The sequence below is a fragment of the Trichosurus vulpecula genome, chromosome 6, assembly GCF_011100635.1.
Source record: "Trichosurus vulpecula isolate mTriVul1 chromosome 6, mTriVul1.pri, whole genome shotgun sequence".
NCBI lineage: Eukaryota > Metazoa > Chordata > Mammalia > Diprotodontia > Phalangeridae > Trichosurus > Trichosurus vulpecula.
In genome coordinates, this window is record NC_050578.1 from 47,100,330 (window position 1) to 47,123,126 (window position 22,797).

Sequence of the window (22,797 nt, forward strand, 5' to 3'; positions counted from 1 at the left end):
TATTCTACTGAAAATGGGAAGAATGACTTTCTTACTTCCTACCAACGAGTCTCTGTGCACTGCTGTTTGGATGTCCCAGTACTGTAAGAATCCAGTGATCTGATATCTACCAAGAAACAACAAACATACCTTCCTGGTGCATCTCCTGGTCTCTAAATCAGAGCAGCTAGTTTCAGGTTTGCCCCACATCAGTGCAGACCAGTAAGTTCAGGTGGTGGTTGATAATAACTATTATTTGTCTAATTGAAAAGGGAAGTTTCCTTACGGATGAATTTACACAGATTCCTGGCATCATTTGTACAAGAGTACTCTAGTTTCAAATGGGTAAAACTCTTCTTAGGATCTATCTCTTGATTTAATCTCAAGAATGCTGTGTTTTCCCAGCTGTTGGGAACCCTACATGGGAACCCTAACCTGCTATTGTAATTTAATAAGGTCTCATGTCTGCTTTAAAGTTGACAAGAGGCCAGAAATTTGTAATGTGCAAAATTTCACAATTTAATTTGCAATGTGGGCAAATAGTAGAATGACAATATAGTTTTATTTCATCATGAAAACTAAACATTATCAAGTGACTTTTGGTTTATGATCATTAAAATATTTTCTAACTTTGGAGGAAAGAAGAATTGTATTCCTTAAGGGCAGAAAGTGAGAGAGCATGTGGAAATGGGCAGGAGAGAGGGCAAAAATTAAATCAAATTTAAAAATTAAAGAAACACAAGCCTCTGAAAGGCCTTAAAACTATAGATGAAGGAAAATAACTGTGTAGCTATAACTGAAGCACAGGGGTGATGAGAGGACAAAAAGACTACAATAATTATGAAGAAATAAATAGCAGTCAATTGACAAGTATTTATTAAATGATTACCATGTGCCAGGCACTAATGGGGAAGACATTAATTTGCCACGTGTCATTTTTCCTAAACAAAAATACAATCACAATGATTTGAAAAGGCATTTCAAAAAACAAAGATTAAAAATTGGCTTATCACGTCCTTGATCACTTGTATTTTGTTGATTTTCTGTTACACCGAGATATCACGTAGTGATTGCATAACCATTCAGTTTCCCAGAACCCCAAGTTAATATATTACATTGCAATCAGTAAAAGTTGCATCTCATTACTTTAACATTGTTCTGTTTTGTAATTCATGTTAATTCATATTTTTCATCTGGACTGCACTGTAAGATTTATACCTGGAAATAAGAGGTCAAGTAGCTTAACTCTCTCATTTTGTAGTTGAAGAAACTGAGGCCCAAAGTCATATAGATAGTCAATTGCAGAGCCACGATTTGAACCCGAGTATTCTTACTCAAAATCCGAGAGTGTTTCTACTACAACTCTTAGGGATATATTCTGAATTTGGCACCTGGTATATCATAGTTGAATGTTATCAAAACTTATTGGGCACGCAAATATTAAGGACCAGATAGAGAATACAGCCAGTCTTTAACCTCCAGGAGATTCATCTCTAAGGTAGCATGATATATGTATGTATATGTGTATATATTTGTATATGTATGTGTTTATACACATATATATACATATATATGTCAAACAGTATGTTTATCAAACTGCAAATGTAGCATATATCTACAGTCTCCATTTTAGGGTTATTTTTGCATTTTTTGTTTTTACCCTTTTGTGGGAAGGAAAATTACTTAGATTACATGTGAGGAATTAGTTTCCATTCTGCCTATCCAGTAGTGAAGCAGACAGTCAGAAATGGGAAGTTGTTCTGATCCAGGCAGATGAGACTACAAAGAGGTCCAATTTAAGGAGCGGATTAATTGACAAGGAAGCATTGAGCACAAGTTTCCTCACTGGTCCAAGGTGGCATCATTTAGGAAAATTGGGGAACATAGGAGAGGTGATATGGACTAGGATGAGTGGGGAAATGAAACTCGCTGGAATTGGGTTGAACCTAATACAAGGAGGATTTAGTCATGTAATGGTCGTGACCAGAAGGAAGTCTGGCTGACGTGGTAGGCTTAAAGATGAAGCCTTTGTTTGGGATTTTTGTTACCTATGGGACTCAGGGTCCTTTAGGGCTCGTTAAGTTTCCTAAACTGTAGAATGAAGAATTTGGACTATATGACCTCGAAGTTCAGCTCTCCATTAGATTGTGAGCTCTCCAAGCTCACAGGAACTCACAGGAACTGTCTTTTGCCTTTCTTCGTATCCCATAGCACTTAGCATAATGCCTGGAACATATGTGACAGGTGAAATCTGAAATAACAGGAAACAAAAGTTTAAGCTTCTGAGCATATTGATTTATTAAGTGATGCATACCCATTATATAACCAATTGGGACCAGGCCTCCTCAGCTTGGCACTGGACCCCAAAATACAGGAGGAGACAGATTGTTACGCATTAAAAGAAAACAATTAACAGGATATAAACCAGGCTATAAGATTAGGTCATCTGATTTCTAATAGCAATAAAGATGAGAGCCTTTCCAAGTTGGGAGGGGGGGTGAATGAATTTTAAAATTTAGGCAGGGAGAAAGCAAGCAGATAGACTTTTTCAAATATAAAATGGGATGTTACTCAAATCCCAAGATTAGCAAGCAGATGGAATTTACAGGAAAAAGACATTTTGGTCTTAAAATGGGATCAGTTTGGTTCACACAATTCTCTCATATAATATAATAAATGTTTATTGACTATTGACCGACTAATACCTCTTTTCTGGCACTCTTTGACTCTTGATATCCTCATTCGGGACAATCAGAAAAAATCACTTAGAGTTAATATGTCCAATTTCTTTTTCCAAAAAAGGCAGATTATATGCTATATATAAGCTATTTATTTCCTCCACACAAAAGTGTGTGTGGACAAAACAGCTAGCTACTGTGCTACTTTCCTCAGAGGCTGAGACTTAAAACATCCAAACATGAAGCACTGGAGGGGGTGGGGGCGGGGTGCTGAATTGACATACCACCTTCACATCAACTCTTCCCTGTCTAAACAATACTTTCCAGGTCCATGCAAAGCCAGGCCAAGGCTTGCGTTGATCCTCCTTCTACTCATCATCTTTTCCAAAAAACATCTATCTCAGGATTGCTTTTCAACCACCTTTGCTAAGGGAAGCAAACACAAAGCAGAAAAGGAAGCCAGAGCCCAGGCTCAAACTCACCTCGCCAAGCCACTGTTCTAGTCGCCACGTTTCCTTAATGGCATTGCTGCTGTAGTTGGGAAGGATGCAGGCCCTATGGAGGTGCTGTAGCTACAGCAGATCGGGGGTTCTGCTGTTTGCCCCCATTACACTGCAATTATAGAAGAAACAGGATTTGATATCTAAATCTGATAAAAAAAAAAGGCTTCAGATTCATAGGTTTTCTAGCTAGTGTTTACATAGCACATTAATGTTTGCAAAGCTATTTACATATATTTCATCTTGACAATGGTGATTGCCATGATGATTGGGATTATAAACAATGGGTTCTTAAAGGAACAGACGAAAACTGAGGGTTATTACATTAAGAACATAGTACTTATCAGAAACAGAGTTGGCATCCCAGAAGTGAATACTAAAAAGAGGTAAATTATCAGAATACAGAATACTCTCATTTTTTAAGTTAATCAACCAGTCTCACCAGGCAAACAAATACAAAAATGAAAGAAATAGGCCCTAACCCCCGAGACCTTATAATTGTACTTGAAAAAGACAACATTTTGTAGATAAATACAAGCTATATATTGATGTATGCAAAATATATGTCTGTGTGTACTCACACAATATGTATATGTGTGCGTGTGGGGGGGGGGTGTGGGTGTGGGTGTACAGTAACACCAACAATTGGGAGAACTACTAAAAGCCTTTAGAAGGAGGTAGCACTTGAGCTGAGCCTTGGAAGGAGCTAAGGGTTCCACTTGGAGATGAAGGGAGAGGTTCCAGGCATAGGGGATGGAGAGACAGAAGACAGAATGTAAGATTAGCAAGCAGGATGAAACAGTAAGTGTGAGATGGGGAGTAATATCTAACCAACCTGGAAAGATAGGCTGAAGCCAAACCATGGAAGGCATTAAGTACTACAGAGAAGTTTGCATTTCAACCTCAAGGCAGCAGAGAACAACTGAAACATCCTTTAGGAATGAATGTCAATTTGACAGCTGTTTGGAGATGCTTTAGAGAGGGGAGAGACTAGATACAGGAAGGGAAATTCGGAGGCTGTTGTAATCACTTTTCTAAGGGGAGAGGGGAGGAAAGCCTGCAATAGAATGGCTGTGGTATGAGCAAAGAGAAGGAGATGTATAGTAGGATATTTGAGGAAGTAGAATTGACAAAGCTTAAACATTAATGGAATATTTGGCGGGGGCGAGGAGTGAAAATTGTAGAATGACTCCTAGGTTGCAAACCTGGGTGACTGGAAGAATGATAGTGTGTGCCTTGGTCAGGAATGCAGGAGTTAGGAGGAGGGGTTGGATTTACAAACGAATAAAAAAAATCAAGTGCCTTCTATACATTAGGTCAAATTAAAAGTCAGGATTGCACAGCCCCAGAGGAGGAGTTCCAAGCTTGAGTTGATTAATTCCTCCGAGGAGGGGTAGTATTCTCTATAGGCCAGATTCAGAGGTGTTAGGGGTGGGCCTGATTTAGGCTGGCACCCTGTGAGTTCAGGTCTGAACATGGGACAAAATGGCATTTGTGGGTCACTGAATAGTTAACAAAAGGATGCTTAGCATAGAAATGATATTTAACAAGGATATAGTAGCGCTTAGCTCAGGTAGTGACAGACATCCTTGTCTCCATACAGAAATGTGTCTGGTCAGCAGGGGAGGGCATGGTGACTCATACAGTTTTGGGACATCTGCCAAGTCTGAAGGACTCTGACCCCATGTGAATGAGCATTTTCATGTCTTTAGGTAACTGGGAAGCCACCTCAGTAAGACCAAAAGAAACCAGAACAATATGTCAAGGAAGGTGCAGCAGGAGCATTGCTCCCCACCCCCCCCACCCCCAATCCCTGGGCTAATCAAGTCCCGGGGACAGTTTTGTCACCTTTTAGAGAAAAAAAAATACCCTAACCCATGTTGGGCAGGGGCTGTCGTGGGGGAGGGAGAATAATAGTAAATATTGGTCCTATCACAAGAAGGTACTGTTCCAGGTTGGGAGGGGGGAAGGGGCCTCAGTGCCAGACCATATAGCAAAATGCCCAGGGTAGATAGATGGATAGAAGGAGGAAAGATAATGAGTTCAATGTGGGACATCCCTGTGAATATTTCTAGCAGTCAATTGGATCCATGATTAAAATAATGTGTTGATTCTTTCTTCCCCAAGCAGATCAAAACTCTTCCATACCTTCCTTGGTAGTATGGGGATAAAAATTATCCAACCTACAATAAGAGAAACTGAGGCAGAGCTTTGACCCAATGGCACTTTGTTAAAGGGTCCATGGTCCCCTCTAATGAAATGGATCTCAGATCTTCCTCACACATGATCTGAGATGCCCCCTCCTTCCAGGGCCCTATTTTTATAGGGTTAGATATGTAAACATTCAAGAACAGCTATACCCGATACAGAATAATTTCATTGGTTGATCTATCACATACAGGCTAAAAGAGGCAAAACAATATATCAGCAGGGTCACAAGTTGGGCAAAATAAGGAAGATCTCCACTGACTAGGTGATGGGTACCTGCTCATGTTGGACGAGAGAGAATGATCAGGAGGTACAAAAATAATTTTAGGGGGTTTTCCATGTAATTGAGTCACCTCCGCCACACTGGGCTTGGTTACCACGACAAGGAAAAGAAGGGTAGAGGGGCCTCCAGCCAGCTTCCCATGATTATACAAGTGATCTCACCATCTGCAGCTCACAGCTCTGGGGCCAAATATAATAATCGTACCAAATTGACTGATACTGATTGCAATAGAGTAGGGGGTTTTCAATGAATCAACTTCCTCAGTAGATCGTTTAATGAATTTGCCGTGGAGAAAAAAAAAAACCCAACCTCTGGCCAACCTTCTGTCAGTTGCATCCTCACTAGCTATTATGCACAGGGCAGACAAGCCAGCCTAGCTAAAGCATCACGGCATCCTGAGGGAGAGATAGGTACAGAAGCTCTGGGAGTGGCAATGCTTTCCAGATCACTATTCCTTTGGTGATGCCAAACATATTCTATACACAAGGCAGGGGGAAAAAAACCAAATACCAGCTTAACTGATGTAACAAGGCACCCCGAGGGAGAGACAGGAGGCAGAATATGCCACGAAGTCAAACTACCACTACCATTTTGATCATCATCTCCCCTTCCCCACAGGGACAGCCCAGGACCTGAACTCAAGAGCCTTTGGAATGACTTTGCTTCCAACCCAAGTGCCCTGAGCCATCAGCATGGGAAGCAACCCTTGTGGAGGTGTAGCCTGGCGACTATTCCTTAGGGTGCTACAGCCACAGCTACTTTAAGACCCAGAAAGGAAAGTACTTACCCCCAAAGTCCTTGGCACTGTCAAATGGTTGGACATCAGAAAATGATGGCATCTTATCAGTGAAAATAACTTTAAAGAAGGGGCCTAAAGATCATGGGACTTTTCCATCTGACTTTCAACTAAAACCTTCTATATGTGCAATATCACCGACTAGAATGTGAGTTCCTACGGTCTTACTTTTGCAACTCTCATTACTTAGCCCAGTTCTTTGCACATAGTAGGTGCTTAATAAATGCTTTATTTATCCGTTCATTCATTCAATAAGCCAATCAACTTTAGTTAGGTTTTTCCACAGGGAGATCTACAATGGAAGCCTTTTCAGCTTATTGAAATCTGCCAGAGCTTGTGTGCTTATGACCTTCTTGATAAACCCAGGAACAGAGGAGAAATTGTCATTAAGATCTCAAATGGATGATCTCAACCACGGAGCAACTAAGAGAAAAGGTCGAGGTAGAAGCCATGGGATGAAGCTAATGTTGAGACAAGAGTATGTGTCTTTTTTCCTTTTTAGGAGAAAGAAAGAAGGGAGGGAGGGAGGAAAGAAAGAAAGGAAGGAAGGAAGGAAGGAAGGAAGAAAGGAAGGAAGGAAGGAAGGAAGGAAGGAAAGGAAGGAAAGGAGAGAGAAACATAGTCAAATCAGGTGCTTCCTTCAATGTCTTGAGGGTCACCCACCCCCCACCCCCGCCAGGACATAGGTAACACGCTCCATCCTGGGTCCTCTGGAATTACGGCTGTTCAGGCCCGTGGCCAGAGTTCTCCAGAAGTACAAAGTTCTCTTTTTTCATACCTAAGTTCTGTTGCTATGGAACATCCCTTTCCCCCGCCCCTACTCCCTCCTCTCTCCATCGCCCCGCCCCGCCGTGATGCACGCAGCGCTGACGTCATCACGCCGCGAGTCACGTGAGCACGCCGGAGAAGGATGACGCCGCACGAGCTTCAGGTGCGGCGTGTGTGGCTCCACGCTCTGTCAGCCAGGTCGGAAGAGGGTGCGTGCCGCTGGGAGCCGGCCGCTGTCCGCCGAGGCGGCATGGAGCTGACCGGGCCGGGCGGCTGAAGCCGGGGAGCGCGGCCGCTGTGGAGAACGCCCGCCCCCCGGAGGCGTCGTTGTCCGTGACCGCTGAGAGGTGGGCGCCGGGGCTGCGATGGGGCTGCGGTGGCCGCCGACCTGGGCCGCGCCGCTGCTGCTGCTGCTGGTGCTCGGGTCGGTCCCCGGAGCCAGCTTGCAGGAGGATGCCACGGACTGGAGGGCCACGCTCAAGACGATCCGCAACGGCGTGCACCGCATAGACACGTACCTGAACGCGGCCTTGGACCTGCTGGGCGGCGAGGATGGGCTGTGCCAGTACAAGTGTGCCGACGGTAAGTCGACGGCATCGGGGCCGGGGGTGTGCACGGACTCGGCGGGGGGCAGTGCGGTAGGAGCCTCGCGGCCAGCCGGGGAGCCGCCGCTGTCCGGTTAATAACGACAGCCCGCAGGCACGAGGCGAGTTCAGATGTGCTTTAATTAAGTCTCCATTATTGGAACAACAGTCAGGAAGACTCACCTTCCTGAGTCCAAATCCAGGCACTGTGTGACCTGGGCGAGTCACTTAACCCTGTTTGCCTCAGTTTCCTCATCTGTAAAATGAGCTGGAGAAGGAAATTGCCAAACCGCTCCAGTCTCTTTCCCAAGAAAACCCCAAATGGGGTCATGAAAAGTGGGGAAAGACTGCACATTCTTCATTGAGCTCTCGAAGGTTTGCAAAGAACTCTATATATGTCATTTCATTTGATCCTCCCCGCAGTCCTGCGAGCTAGGTGCTAGCGTTACCCGCGTTGCGTTAGCCCGGCTTACGCAGTCAGTCAACCAGCATGCATTTAGTGCTTAGCTCATTCCAGCCTCGGTGCTAAGTGTTGATTTTGCAAAAGAATGCAAAAGCGCCGTCCCAGCCTGGACCTCTGGTTCTTATTAGAGAAACATGCAAATAACTGTCCCTACCGGAGGTAAACGGGGTAAGTGGAGGCACCTGCATTATGGGGGTCCACGAAAGGATTCTCACCGAAGGTGGGGTTTTAGCTGAGACTTTTGAAAGAAGCCAGGGAAGCCAAGAGGCAGAGGAGAGAAGGAAAATGTGGTTGTGTTTGTCCTTGGAGAGGTCCATGACATCAGGGACATCATGGCATGACTTCCAATTGACTTGGATTTCAGGGAGGGAGGGAAGTGCAAGGTCACCAGCCTCACTTTCTCCTCCAGAGCCATCTGGGTCCAGTGGCCTGATAGTCATCAGGAAGACTGGAGATGATGACCCAGAAAGCAATGGGAGACCCTGGCTCTTTTGGGCTAAGGTCTTTTCAGGTTCTCACTTTTAGTAGGGTAATGCCCATTCAGTGAATAGACCTCTTTATGAAGTGAGTCAAGGGATGGCCCCCTTAACTGAAAACCAAAAAAAAAAAAAAGATCAAACTGGGAGGGGAAGACCATCAGGGTTTCTGGCTAAAAGAAAAACAGTTACTATTTGTTTAAATAATAAATAAATAGTAAATAGAAAGAAAATGTAAGGAGTAGATGGAGGCCTGAGTCACTGGGTCTTAGGAGGTGGGAAAGGTAAGAAAGGGTGAAGTAATGAAGGACTTTAAAAGCCAAACAGAGGATTTCGTATTTGATCTTAGAAATATATATGTATGTATGTATATCTCTCTCTATATATCTGTATATATACACATCTATATGCATGTATATATGTGTATGTATGTATAGGTCTCTGTGTATATATACATATATACACACATAGACCTATACATACACACATATCCACATAAATAAAATCTTGGGAGCTGATTAAGGAGGTCACCTGGCCAGCTATGAGGTGTCTGAAGCAGGATTCCAGTTCTGGCCTTCTTGGTTCTAAATTCTGCACTTGAATTTTTTTTAAATATTTGATCATTGTATTTCAGTGTAATTTGGTTTCCTTTGTAACCTTGTGTATTTTAAGCATTTAAAAACATGATTCTGAGAAGTCCACTGGCTTCAGACTGCCAAAGGGATCTGTGACACGATAAAAAAGGTTAATGACCCCTTCTAAGCCTAATATCGGCCCCTAGGAAAACAGCCCTTGTATTCAGGGGCCCTATTGGTGAGGGAAAGGCTGCACCCAGGTTGTTGAGAATGATGAAAGGTTCTTTGGGGTTGGGGGACTTGGGGAAAGTTTATCCTCTGGTTGGATTTTGTCTTCTAATGGCTGAGGGAATCTTTCAGGAGAGCCCATCACTGTTGTAGCCTTGGAAAGGGGAGTGTAGACATCTATAACCAGCTTTGCACACATAATGCTTTGTTTTACTTTTTAAAATAAATTTTTATTGATGTCTTGTTTTTATATTGCATAGAGTACCTTCAGGTAATAATTTTTAAAATTAGCCTTTATATAGAGTCTTATGGTTTGCAAAGAAGCACCTCAAATCTTACTTCATTTGATCCTCACAGCCACCCTGGGAGTTAGAGGTTATTATTATCTCCACCTTACAGATGAGGAACCTGATGCTAAGAAGTTGGTTGACTTGCCCAGAGTCACGCAGCTAAGTAGGATTTCAACTCCAATATTTTCCCGAAGAGCTATCCCTTATAACAAAGAATTTTTTTAAAAAAGGTAAAGAGGAGGGAGAGAAAAAAAAATTAAGCCAAACCGATCCAGAGAGAATACAATGTAACATTATTTACAATGTTCTGCACCTCCAGCCCCACCCCTGCCTGTAATTACTTTTTAAAAATTACACAAAGTGGCATTGGACTTGGAGAACTTGCGGTGCCTCAGAAAGAGTACATGATTTGGAGTCCAGGGGAACTGGGTTCCAATCGTGCCCTTCCAGTTAGTGCTTGTGTGACCTTGGGCCCATAGCTTCACCTTTTCAGCCTCAGTTTCCTCTTGTTTGCATGTTTCCCCATTAGAATGTGACCTTCTGGAGGCCAGGGAGCACGTTTTTTCCCTTTTGGGGGTCCCCATTTGTTTTGTACAGTGCCTATCATATAGTAAGTGCTAATAAATCCTTGTTTGTGCTGATAATGAGGGAGTTGGACTTAACTGGCTTCTGAGCTCCCTCCCAGAGTGCCTAGCCTCATTTTCGGTGCTACTTACTGTAGGTTGGCAGTATGTTTGGATTGGGACTTATTATATCATCAGGGTGGGGAGCTCCCTGTATGGAAACTATCTCCAAGGATGTAGATCAGCAGCTTTTCCTATTATATAGCCTTAGTTGTGTAGGGGCACTGAGAGATCTTAACTTACCCATCCACACACAGCTGGCAAGAGTCAGAGTGCCAGACTTGATGCCAGCTCATCCCAGTGCCCTTGTAGGTGGACATTTTTGCCAATTGTCTGAATAATGACTCACTGTTTTCCACAGGATCTTATTACAAAATCATTTGACCTTTTAAGTGTTTAAATGAGATGATGTTCTGGCTTTACTTTAGGAAATTTTAAAATGTTAAAAATAAACACTTGTGGTGATCATGTTCCTGAGGCATCCTCTCGGATTGATTGGCCAGCTTCTTCACCTAGTTAGTTTAGTGGAATGAGAGAAACTATTAAGAAACTGACAAAGATAGGGTACCACTAATGATTTTTATGGGAAAACCAGATGTTTTGTACAGTGAAACATGCCAGGAAATGAATCAAGTAAAATTCTACCTAGTGCTGCCTGCCAGCTGTAATCCTTAGTATGGTTATTTATAATTTGCTAATGGCTTATGGCTGCAGAAAATGTACTGTGCCAGATATTAAGACCTTGCTTGTTGTATCTTTAATTTACTCTCATAAAGCATACATTTAGTACTCTTTCTCTTTCTTGTACAGCTTGAATTAGGTTTGTTATGATGTCCATAGGTGTTAAGAGGGAGTGGTCATAGACTCATAGCATTTAGAGCTTGATGGTACCTTAGCACCCATCTAGTCCAATCCTCCCCCCCACCCCCATCTCTTCCTCTCCTTGTCCCCATCCCTCCTTCCTCTCCCTGTCATTACACGCTAGTGAACTGAGGTACCAGGTTTCTCAAAGATGCACTTCGTTGAGGTCGCAAAGCTAGTCAGAGGCAGAGCCTGAACCCAGGTCTTCTGGCCTCAGGTTCACCATTCTTTCTCCTTATCACTTACCATTCCTGGAGACGGATATTTATCTTTTTATTTTGCATCCTGCCTCAAACACCCAATTCTCTCATTTACAAAATAATATTTGTACTGCCTGTTATTTTGAAGAAAGCGCTTTTATGGGTGGCTGGATGGTGCAGCAGGTATTGTACTGAACTTGGAGGTAAGAAAAATGTGGATTCAGATACTTCCTTTTCTGGGAAAGTAACTTGACCTCTCTCTACCTCAGTTGGCTCATGTGTAAATTGGAGACAATGACAGTACCTACCTCCCAGGGTTGTTGTGAGGATCAAATGAGATGACATTTTATTTATTTTTTTTTTTGAGATGACATTTTAAATAAAGCTTCTGGGCTTAATTTCAAATTTCAGGGTCATGCACTATCCTTAACACATTAATTTTTTTCAACTCTGACTTGGGAAAAGGTCCCCAATCAATTGACAGACATTTATTAAACACCTGTCGTGTGCCAGGCATTGTGCTAGGCCCTTGAGGTGCAACTACAAAGCATGAAACAACCCCTGCCCTTATGGAACTTACATTTTATTGGAGGAGACAACATGCCTAGATATGTGTCTGTCCAGAAGAAATACTAGGAAGGGAGGCAGGCACTGGCATTTGGGGGAATCGGTAGTGCTTCCTGTAAAAGGTGGTACTTGAGGGAGGAGAGGCAGAAATTAGGAGGGGGTGTGTTCTAGGCATACAGGATGCCAGAGCAGAGGGGCAGGCTCCAGGGACATGGGGCGAGTGAGAGGGAAAAGTGGAAGATCTGATCCAAGACCTTTATGAAACAATCCCTGGTTGTTGAAAAGCTTTCTGCCTTCATATATTGTCTGTTGAATGTAATTAAATTGGTCTTTTAGTAAGGATGTTGCCGTTCCCCTGATGTTCTGAAGATCAAATCTCATAGTCTCTAGTAGCAGTTGTAGAATTGTAAAGGGTGTATGTTCACTCAATGAACATATAAAATTAAGGGCTTACTATGTACTAGGGCAGCATTGTGCTAGGGATACCAAGGCAAAAGTGAAACCTTCCTTTCCCTTAAGGAGCTTATATACTAACCGTAGTCAGCAAACGTGTATGTACATGTAAGATATGTACATAGAAATATGGACACACAAGACACATACATATCAGATACAAGGTCACCTTGGATGGGGAGGCACTTGTAGCTAGGGAGGTGAGGAAAGTCTTCCTGTATGCAGCAGCTGGCATTGGTACTGATACATGAAGGCAAAAAATGCATTCCACAAAGTGGAAGTGTAGACCCAGCAGGCATGCAGACAGTTATGTATGTTCATTGCTTGTGTTGAGTGGTTTATTAAACACCTACTATGTGCTAGGCATTAGGTATACAAAGACAGAAATGATCCTCTCTGCCTGTAAGGGGCTTTGAATGAAGGGAAACTCCATAAAATGAATACCAGGTAATTTGAGGAAGCAGAAAACACTAACCACTGGGAGGATGAGGGAAGACTTCCTGGAAAAGCTGCTACCATCCCAGTTCTAAATCTTTAAGGACAAAAGGGATTCTGAAAGGCTGAAGCCATGGGGTCAGCTTGTGAGAATGCTTAGAGAAGAAATGAAATGTCAAGTAGAGTAGTCTAGTTTGGCTGAAGTGTGGAGTGATTCATCAGCCCGAAACAGATTCTCACTTAGCTAAGCATTATAAAGCCGTTTTAAGGCTTTATAATAAACTACTATTCCAAAAATAAAATAAAAAATGTATGTGTATGTATATTAACACACACATACACACATAGTTTTATATATTTCTGGAGCAGCAGTTCCCCAGGAGTTTACACTTATGATTTGTCATTGTGAAGTAGTTACTAAAACATAATGGTGCCCTTTGTATTTTATAGGATCTAAGCCTGTCCCTCGCTATGGCTATAAACCTTCACCTCCAAATGGATGTGGCTCTCCAGTGTTTGGTGTTCATGTAAGTGTTACTAATTTTTACTTATTAAATGTTGTAACCAACTACGTAAAATGGAATAAGCCAAATATTTGACAACTGGATAACCATCTGTATAGTTGTAAGTTTTGGGATACTTTTAATATGTGTTACGAGAGTAATTAAATTTATCAGTCTTTTCGTTATATTGCTGATAATGATAATAATAGAATATTTGTCATTCTTAATGATTTTAACACAATTTGAACTGTTATTTCTTTTTTGTTTGTTTGTTTGGTTGGGTTTTTTGGTTTGTTTTTTGGAGGAGGGAAGGTAGGGCAATTGGGGTTAAGTGACTTGCCCAAAGTTGCACAGCTAGTAGTGTGTCAAATGTCTAAATTTGAACTCAGGTCCTCCCGCCTCCATGACCAGTGCTCTACTCACTGCGCCACTTAGCTGCCCCTGAACTGTTATTTCTTAATATCCCAAATGTGTAACTTAGTTATACTGCATATAAAAAACTGTAGATAAAAAGAAAACATTACACCTCAAATTGTCACTTTGGAAATGCTGAACAGTAGACTGAAGGTGATACTGCAATAGAGAAAAACAAGAAACTAGAAAATGGTACCATTCCCTGAAGTTTTAGATCTGGGAAGTTGTCGGTGATACTAAAACAACTTTGTGGAATCACCTTTCTGGTCTCCAAAGAAATTTTATTCCCTTGATCTTGCTTTTGAAACTTTCTGTGCTTTGTTCTTTCTTAAATTTCCTTTTATTGTTAAGTTAAGAACTTGACAAACCAACATGAATGTTTCAATATGCAAAGAATGAAACGGGGGCTATATATGAAACCAACGTATAAAGGTTTTTTAGGTGTATATTTAACACTGTAATTGCACAGGTGGCACTGTTTTGTTCCCTTCTTAACTTTTGTTTTCATCTGCATATTTTCATTTTATTGACTTTTCCTGTTTCTTTTTTCTTCTATTTTTTCTCTTCCTTCCTTCTATGTCACTATCCAGTAATTCTCTTTCCCTCTATCCCATGTGTCCCCCAAATCCCTGCCTCATTACACCCTCTCTTGTGACAGACAGATATAATTAAGCAAAACAAATCAAAACATGGGCTGTGTCTGAAAATGTCTGCCACCCAGTCTTCTAAAGTGATTGGTCAGTGTTTTGACAAGAATTCTTGTTTTTTTAAACTTTGTTTCCCTTTACATTATTGTAGTTATTTTGTAATTCTTCTCTTGGTTCTGTTTTTACTCTGCATCAAGTCCATACAAATCTTCCCAGGTTTTTCCAAATCTCTCATTTATTATTTCTCCAAGTGCTTTAATATTCCATTACAATCCTATATCGTAATTTTGTCAGCTATTCACTAGTTACTTAGCATCTGCTTTGTTTGTAGTTTTTGATGCTATAAAAAGTGCTACCTGATTTATGTTTGTACATGTGGGTCCTTTGTGTTTGCTTTGACTTCTTGGGGGATCTCTTCCTGAGTCAGAGGTGCTCCTTATCTACTGACCTTTTGGATGTGGTTCCAGAATGCTCTCTAGAATGGCTGGACCATTACTTTTGGCTTCCGATGGATGATTATGTTAAGAGTGATGAGTTTGGGGCTCGGGGAAATCAGGGTCTGCTGGGGGCCAGATAGCTGGGAGCAGTATGATGGAGAGAGCAGTTGTGATAATCACAGACATCTGTGATGGAGAATGTGCATATTCTTTTCTTAGGATAACCATGTGCAGGTTCTGAGACAAGGCTGGTCATTATTTTTAAAAAAAAATTTTTTTTAATAATTAGTTTTTAGTTTTCAACATTCACTTCCATAAGATTTTGAGTTTTAAATTATCTCTCCCTCTCCTCCCCCCTCCCCAAGACAACATGCAATCTGGTATAGGCTCTACTTATACGTTCTTCTCAGTCATGATGTAAAGAAGAATTAGAACTAATGGGAGGAACCATGAGAAAGAAGAAACAAAACAACAAAAGAAAAGGAGAGCAAATAGTATGCTTTGATCTGCATTTCAGACTCCATAGTCCTTTCTCTGGATGTGGATAGCATTTTCCAAACAGGAGTCTTTTGGAGTTGGCTTAAATCCTTGCATTGCTGAGAAAAGCTAAGTCTATCAAAGTCAGTTGTCACACGGTGTGGCTGTTACTGTGTGTAAGACCTGGTCAGTATTTTGCCAGATCATCTAAGTGCCATCTTCCAGGCAGAAGAACCTGGAATTTTACTGATTGAACACACTAACCTTTGCAAAAACCCCATTTCTAGCTTAACATCGGCATCCCTTCGGTAACAAAGTGCTGCAATCATCACGACAGATGCTATGAGACCTGTGGCAGCACCAAGAATGACTGTGACGAGCAGTTTCATTATTGCCTCTCCAAGATCTGCCGAGAAGTGCGGAAAACACTGGGACTGGGACAGAATGTGCAAGGTAAGAACGGTCTGCCAGGAGCTGCAGGGAGAGAAAAGGGTTTTAGGTTTGGGATTTTCAATTGGATAGCTTTTGTGGAGAAAGCCCTTAGACCTCAGGAAAAGCTCCTAAGCCCCTTCCCCATATTTTTTTTCCTTTTCCCACTGCTGCAAACCAACCCCAGAATCATGAGGGAACTTAAAAGTACCCCCCTGACTCTGTGTTTGGAATTGGAAAAGCTTTCTTCCTCTAATTCAGTTGAGATGAAATGAGCTTCCTAAAGAATTAAGGAGAAATAAAATGAAGCAGAATATTTATAGATCTGCTAAATCAGAAAGTATTGCAACAGTCTTCATTTTTACCCTTTTTGTAAAGTTCTAATCCTATTTCCTTGTTCTTATGTTATTTTTTGGGGGGGGTGGAGTTAAGTGATTTGCCCAAGGTCACACAGCTAGTGTCTGAGGCTAGATTTGAATTCAGGTCCTCCTGACTCCAGGGTCAGTGCCCTATTCAATGTGCCACCTAGCTGCTCCTCTATTTCCTTGTTCTAATCAGCAGCCTGACATAATCCTTAGAAATAAAACTGTCTCTTTAATTAGTCATGCTGTCCTGCTGGTTTAATCGGGGCTCAGCTCAGGGGCTCTAAATGGCTGTATTATTTTAAAGATCTAAAGGCAGTGGGTCATATGTAGTTCTCTACCTCAGTTCCCAGAACTAAATGCCTTTTATGGTTTCAAAGCTGGCGATGCCCATTCTGAGATGTCCCATCACATCTCAGCTTCCTGTGAACCTTCAATGCTGAACCCATTTTCAGAGGTGGAAAAAACTGACAAGCTCTTAGAATTCAATGGAATTCATACCTACCACAGTCTAAATGCTAGTCACCCACTTTTATATGCTTTTACAGTGGTGCTGATGGTCAGTCTCAAGCCCTAACTTAATCACTTTTTGGCACATATCGCTTGTCCCTTTAAATACTAAGTATTAACACTCAGCTGCCAGTGAGAGAAGCCCTTTTCACTACAACTTCGTTGTAGGCCTACTATTCCCTACAGTTCTGTTAACCTCCATAGTAAAAGCAGGTTGGTCTGGGTGTTTTAAAAGAGGTGGAGGTAGAGGAGGGAAGTGGGGCAACTAGGACAGGGATCCGAAATTCATCTCAAACCTTTACTTTGCCCTTCCTGAAATAAGTCTTAGTTGCCCAGAGTTAAACACTGCCCTTGACCAGATTCCATTCCTGTTAAATCAAAACAAGTTCAAGTCCCTGCTCAGAAAAAGTCTTTGGGGGCTTAGGAGGCTGATGTGGGGAGTGCTGACGGGGTGTGACTCTAATGGATAAAGACTGATGTTCATGTTTGGCTTGGGTAGCAGCCAGATCTGGCCTTAGGGAGGCTTTATTGGAGTGCACATTGTGATGTGTACCATAGAGATCACCTGACACAAATCATTCTTTTATTAAAAAATTGTTTTGTTAAATATTTCCCAATTACATGAAAAGAAATTAATATTCATTTAAAAAAAAATTTTAGTTCCAAATTCTTTTCTTCCCTTCCTACCTCAACCTCTTGAGAAGGTAAACAGTATAATATAAATTATACACGAACACAAGTCGTGGCTAAAGCTTGTAGTTCTTTTCCTCATTCATCTGCTTTACCAGGATTTGGAAACAGAAAGCAATTGTTAAATTTTTTTTTCTTTTGCCATATCTTTTGTGTCACATAGCAAATGATTATGTAGGTTCTGCAGATTCTTTAATAATAAATTTTTAGTTTAATTAAAAACCTCCAAAGAAAATTTTGATTCCTATCAGAATAAAATGTTTCAACAAAAATTGGAATTACTTAAAAGTAGAATTTTCTTACTGTAACATAAACATTTTATAATACTTGTGAGCACTTAAAAGCCAGTAGGTGCAGGAGTCATTGTTGTGTCCTTTCTGGCTTTATTCCCTCTGAATGTAAAAACCTTCTTTCATAGTGTTACATAGCCTTCGTTTGTTTTCACATTTTTTTCTTAGAAAAAAGTAGAAAGAATAGTGACTGACAACGTGAGTGTTGCTAAAAGTGGCTTTGGATCATCTGTGAATTACATAAATAGGTCAGCAAATAGACATGGTGATTCAAGGACATGGGAATACACAAACAAGGAGAGGGACATAGATCAGAATGAATCATGCCTTCTTATTCAGGTGGATCTGGGCCAGCTTTTAAAAGCGTGCCTGGATCACTGTGCAATGTAGAAGTGAGAGGGCTGTGCCGGCCTGCCGTGCAGTGATGGTGTTTGTTTGCCTTTCTGCAGCTTGTGAATCGGCGATGGAGCTCTTGTTTGACGGTGTTATACACTTAGGCTGTAAGCCCTACCTGGACAGCCAGAGGGCTGCCTGTAAGTGCCGCTATGAAGAGAAAACTGACCTTTAGAAGAGGCCTCTGACGAACAGCACCTGCAGCCAGAGAGGAGCCCGCTGCTGACAGATCCAGGGTGCTGTGACCTGTGAAAGCGCCTACTGTTTGTCAGTGGCTTTTTTAGAGGAACCTGAAAGTTTGTTTTGCCATTAAAACCTCAGCTATTTGAAGAGAGGCTGCTTGGTCTGGTAGAAAGAGCCAGGAGGTGCTGGGCTTGGTGGCTGTGGGGCTGTGGGCGGGTTATTTCTGACCTGCTCTGTGGCTGCGGGCAAGTTGTAACTTCTGAGCCTTGATGTCCTCACCTGTCAGTGAGGATGATATTTATAGTGCCTTCTTCACGAGCTGTTTGTGAGGAATGTGCTTTGTGAACCCTTCAAGCACTATGGAAATGTGAGTTATTTTCACGCATACACCCTCACATTTGAAACAACCTCTTATAAAAATTGCGCTGTCATGTATATTACCGTTTTGCCTTGTTGTGCCAAACTACTGTGACTGAAGGTGAGACAGATCATGTAGGAACTTTGAAAAGACAGAAGCAGGTAACTGCAGAATTCCTGTGAAACTATATCCCTCTCCCCCTTGAAAAAGGAGGTCAAATTTAAAAGTTCAATGTAATTTAGGCTGATAAGAAAGGAGAGAAACCTTACTTTGGAAGAAGATTAGTTTACTATAAAACCTTAATTGCACTTTGATGCTTTGAAGGATCTAAATGTATTGTTTTTCTTTCATTAAATGTTACGTCATCTGTTCCCTTTTGCAATAAATTTAGTATATTAACCAAACCATGCCATAGTAAGAGTACATTTAGGCTCAGGGACAGGGTTTTTGTGTATCCAGTGCATATCTGCTTCTCTTGTGAGATTGAAAGTGTAAACAGGTACACCTTTAGAGGACAGTAACTGCAAGTCTAAGCATTATCCACCTAAGCAAGCATAGAAGAATAACACTTTATCTAACAAGAACATGAAGCACAGCCACTCACATCTGTTGAATTACTTCTTTTAAGAATATTAAATGTAAATGTTTATTTTTCTAAGCACTTTGCGTGTTGACTAGAGTTCTAGTTTGGAGAGAGAATGGATTCTGGTGGATTTAATGATTAAGTTGCTTGTGTTAATATACTTACATAAAGCCATGTTATAAACTTATGTCTTGGGTTTTTGATTCTTATTTCTATTAATATTTTTTATCATAAATTCAGGCTAATCTTAGTTTTAATAAAAATTTGTTTTGCCATTTGGATCATTTTTTTCCTTTGTTATTGTGATAGTGAAAGGTAGGAGAGGAAGTCTGAGGATAATACGTGAAATGTTATAAATCTCATATTTTCTGTAGCAACTACTTGTTGCCTCATCACATTAAATTCTTCATATGTTTCATGTAAATGTTAAAAAGGTATCCCATAAAATCCCTTGGAAATAGTCACTGTTAAGTGTATCTGTGCTGTCACTTCCCTACATCTTCCCTTAATGTTCTTTATCAGATGTCTTGGTTCATTTCAGTCATGTCTGACCTTAGCTGTTTGCTTCATCTATTCTAATAATGGCAGACTTCATTGGTCCATGAATCACTTTCATGGGGTCAAAAATTCCTTCTGTTACCTTTGTGGATTATCCATTCCCTCTTGTAGCATTTTATTCCCCGGGAAAAGATGAGGGGAGGACAAGAACAATGATACTGCTTTTTAAGGCATTGATGGAGCCCAAGTGACCAATTCATGCCAAAACAATGAATGGCCTAATATAAACCTTAGTAGTTCAGTCTGTAGTTGCTCACATTTTGGGAACCATGGGTCTAAAAGGCATGAGTTCATGTGGGGGGGGAGGGGGACGGTGTTAAATGACTTGCCCAGAGTCACACAGCTATCTAAGTGTCAAGTGTCTAGGGCTGGATTTGAGCTCAGGTCCCCCTGACTCCAGGGCCAGTGCTCTGTCCTCTTCAGCACCTAGCTGCCTCTAAGGCATGAGTTCTTAACTTTTTGTGTGTTGGGCACCATTGGTAGTCTGGTGAAGCCTATGGACCCTTTCTCAAAATAATCTCTATAAATGAATAAAATAAAGTACATAGGATTATGAAGGAAATTGCTTATATTGAAATACAGTTATTACGGTATTTTTTTAAAAACAAGTTCATGAGCCTCAGCTGAACAGTAGGCCCTTCTCCACAGAATGCTGCCAAGCAGTTAGCTTATTGGGGTTTTTCCTAATCAGTCATATGAGATGAGGAATTTGCTCTGGAAGTTCTCCAAGGAACTTACTAGGGCATGCATATAGAAATATAACACTAGAACAGTATAACTAATATGTGTTGAGGCTGGTTCTCTTTTGTTTATCTTAGAGAAATCAGTCCAATGTAATCACAAACTAGATTAGGGAAACCAGAGCTTTAGGTCTGATCTTTTTACACCATGAGCCGTGTGTAACGCTGTGACTGAATGTTCTCTGGGGTCCAGCCCCAACACAATCATGGAATTTAGATTTAGGAGAGACCCGGGAGGGGCAGCTAGGTGGTGCAGTGAGTAGAGCACTGGCCCTGGAGACAGGAGGACCTGAGTTCAAATGTGACCTCAGACACTTGACACACTAGCTGTGTGACCTTGGGCAAGTCACGTAACCCCAATTACTCTGCCCTTCCCCCTTCAAGAAAAAAAAGACCCAAGAAATCATGTCATCAAGAGTCATTATATTACAGTTGAGACTTTTAATGGCTTGCTTGAGGTCACACAGCTAATGTGCTCTGTAGTCATACATGAATATGGAGTGAGGTAAAAGTATAGATGAGAGAAAAAAAGAGAATAAGCATTTATATAGTAACTTCTACATGCCTAACACTGAGCTAAGTGATTTACAGATAGCTCATTTGATCATTACCACAACCATGTGAAAGAGGTGCTTGTTGTTATCTGTATTTTTATAGTTGAGGAAGCAGGCAGAGAGGGTTGAGTGACTTGCCCAGGGTCACATAGTAAGTGTCTGAGGCTAGGTATGGACTTGTGTCTATGCCGACCTCAGGCCAGTGCTTTCTCCACTACCACCCAGCTGCCCCAGAACTACAGAAAGTAAGTGACTTAATAGAGCATGACATGAAGATGTCAACCTTGCCCTGTATGAAGTGTGACTGTAAAAATAATGAGCCTGCTTCTGATAGAAGCTAGAATCTGTGTTCATACACTGAGTGTTTACCCTTTGAACTGGAAGGGCTATACCTGGGGAGCTGCACACTGGCTCAGATGCAGACACTGTTCAAGCATTTTCAAAACTCCTCTTTGGGAATTAGAAGTAAAGTTTGCTGAATTCATTTTATATCTTCTGTGATTAAAATTTTGCTGTGTGTAGGCCAAGAGGGTTTATTTGTCTTTGCAAGGCAGTTTTAATATTTGCAAACATTGAAAGGATTAGTGTAGTAAAGGCAAGTGATATCCTGTAAGGAAATTGGGCCACTACATAGGTCCTCCAAGTAGTCTGTGTTCTGACATTCACAAGTCAAGCTTGTCATTTGAATGTACTGGCAAAAATTATTTGACACCACCAAATATGGGAAGAAACTTTCATTTGCTTTTGGCCTGAGCTTTTGTTCCCATGATAGCTGTTGAACTTGAGATGAGCACTTTGGGGAGGGTGACTAGTAACATCTAGTAACTAGTAACTCTAGTAACAAAGTGACAAGTGTTTTTTTTTTTTTTACTTTAGTTAAAGATTGGAGACTAAATTCTCAATGATTGTTGGGTACAAGAAAGGGAGGCTTAGGGTATTCAGGAAATGACTTTTTAAAGCCAGATGTGAAGATTTTGTTTTTAAAGCAAGTTGAGAAGATGAACTCTATATATGACCCCCTCTAGAAAGTTGTAAGACAACACAACGACAACTGATTCTTTGTACGTCAGCCAGAACGGGACAGGAGGAAAGTAGCTGCAGGGATAAAGGACCTTGTTCCACTTCACCACTGGGAACTCAATACATTTTCAAAGTGAGATGGTGACAATAACTATTGGAATGCGATTATTAGAGTAAACAAGGTAAATTTAGCCCATGTAGTTAAATGACTGGACGTTACTTTTGTTTGAATGCTTGGCAGTCCAAACTCCTTTAAAACTCTGGATTAAATCAAGTGATCCAGTTTTAAACACAGGTGAAAGATTCAACATATAACTAGTTTTGATGCTACATTTTGCCAAGGATAAAACATCTGATTGGGCAGCTTAAAAAACAGCTAGTTAATTTCCTTTTAAAAAAATATTTTATTTTTTTCCAATTCCACATAAAAACAATTTTTTAACATTTTTTGAAATTTTGGGTTCCAAATTCTCTCCCTTCCCCTCACCTCTCCCAGAGACAGCAAGCAATTTGATATAGGTTACATGTGTTCAGTCATGCAAAATATTTCCGTATTAGTCATGTTGTGAAAGAAAACAGACCCCAAACAACCATAACAAAAAAGTAAAAAAAAGTAGTATGCTTCCATCTACATTCAGACTCCATCAGTTCTTTCTCTGCGGATGGATAGCTTTTTTCATCA

General features: G+C 41.2%; 1 protein-coding gene across 1 annotated transcript; it reads left to right on the top strand.

Moving 5' to 3' along the window:
• The first annotated feature begins 7,337 nt into the window (after positions 1-7,337).
• Positions 7,338-19,518, top strand: PLA2G12A (phospholipase A2 group XIIA). The gene is made up of 4 exons (XM_036764446.1): positions 7,338-7,794; positions 13,418-13,494; positions 15,733-15,898; positions 18,176-19,518. Exons 1-4 carry the CDS (start codon positions 7,578-7,580, stop codon positions 18,292-18,294), a joined length of 579 nt encoding a protein of 192 aa, XP_036620341.1. The 5' UTR covers positions 7,338-7,577; the 3' UTR covers positions 18,295-19,518.
• Positions 19,519-22,797: the final 3,279 nt, after the last annotated feature.

Excerpts from the sequence above, each read along its gene's own strand:
- PLA2G12A (XM_036764446.1), top strand. The coding sequence starts at position 7,578 with ATGGGGCTGCGGTGGCCGCCGACCTGGGCCGCGCCGCTGCTGCTGCTG. Across the intron at positions 13,495-15,732 it reads CTCCAGTGTTTGGTGTTCAT|CTTAACATCGGCATCCCTTC; the intron begins GTAAGTGTTACT and ends CCCCATTTCTAG. Across the intron at positions 15,899-18,175 it reads ACTGGGACAGAATGTGCAAG|CTTGTGAATCGGCGATGGAG; the intron begins GTAAGAACGGTC and ends GCCTTTCTGCAG.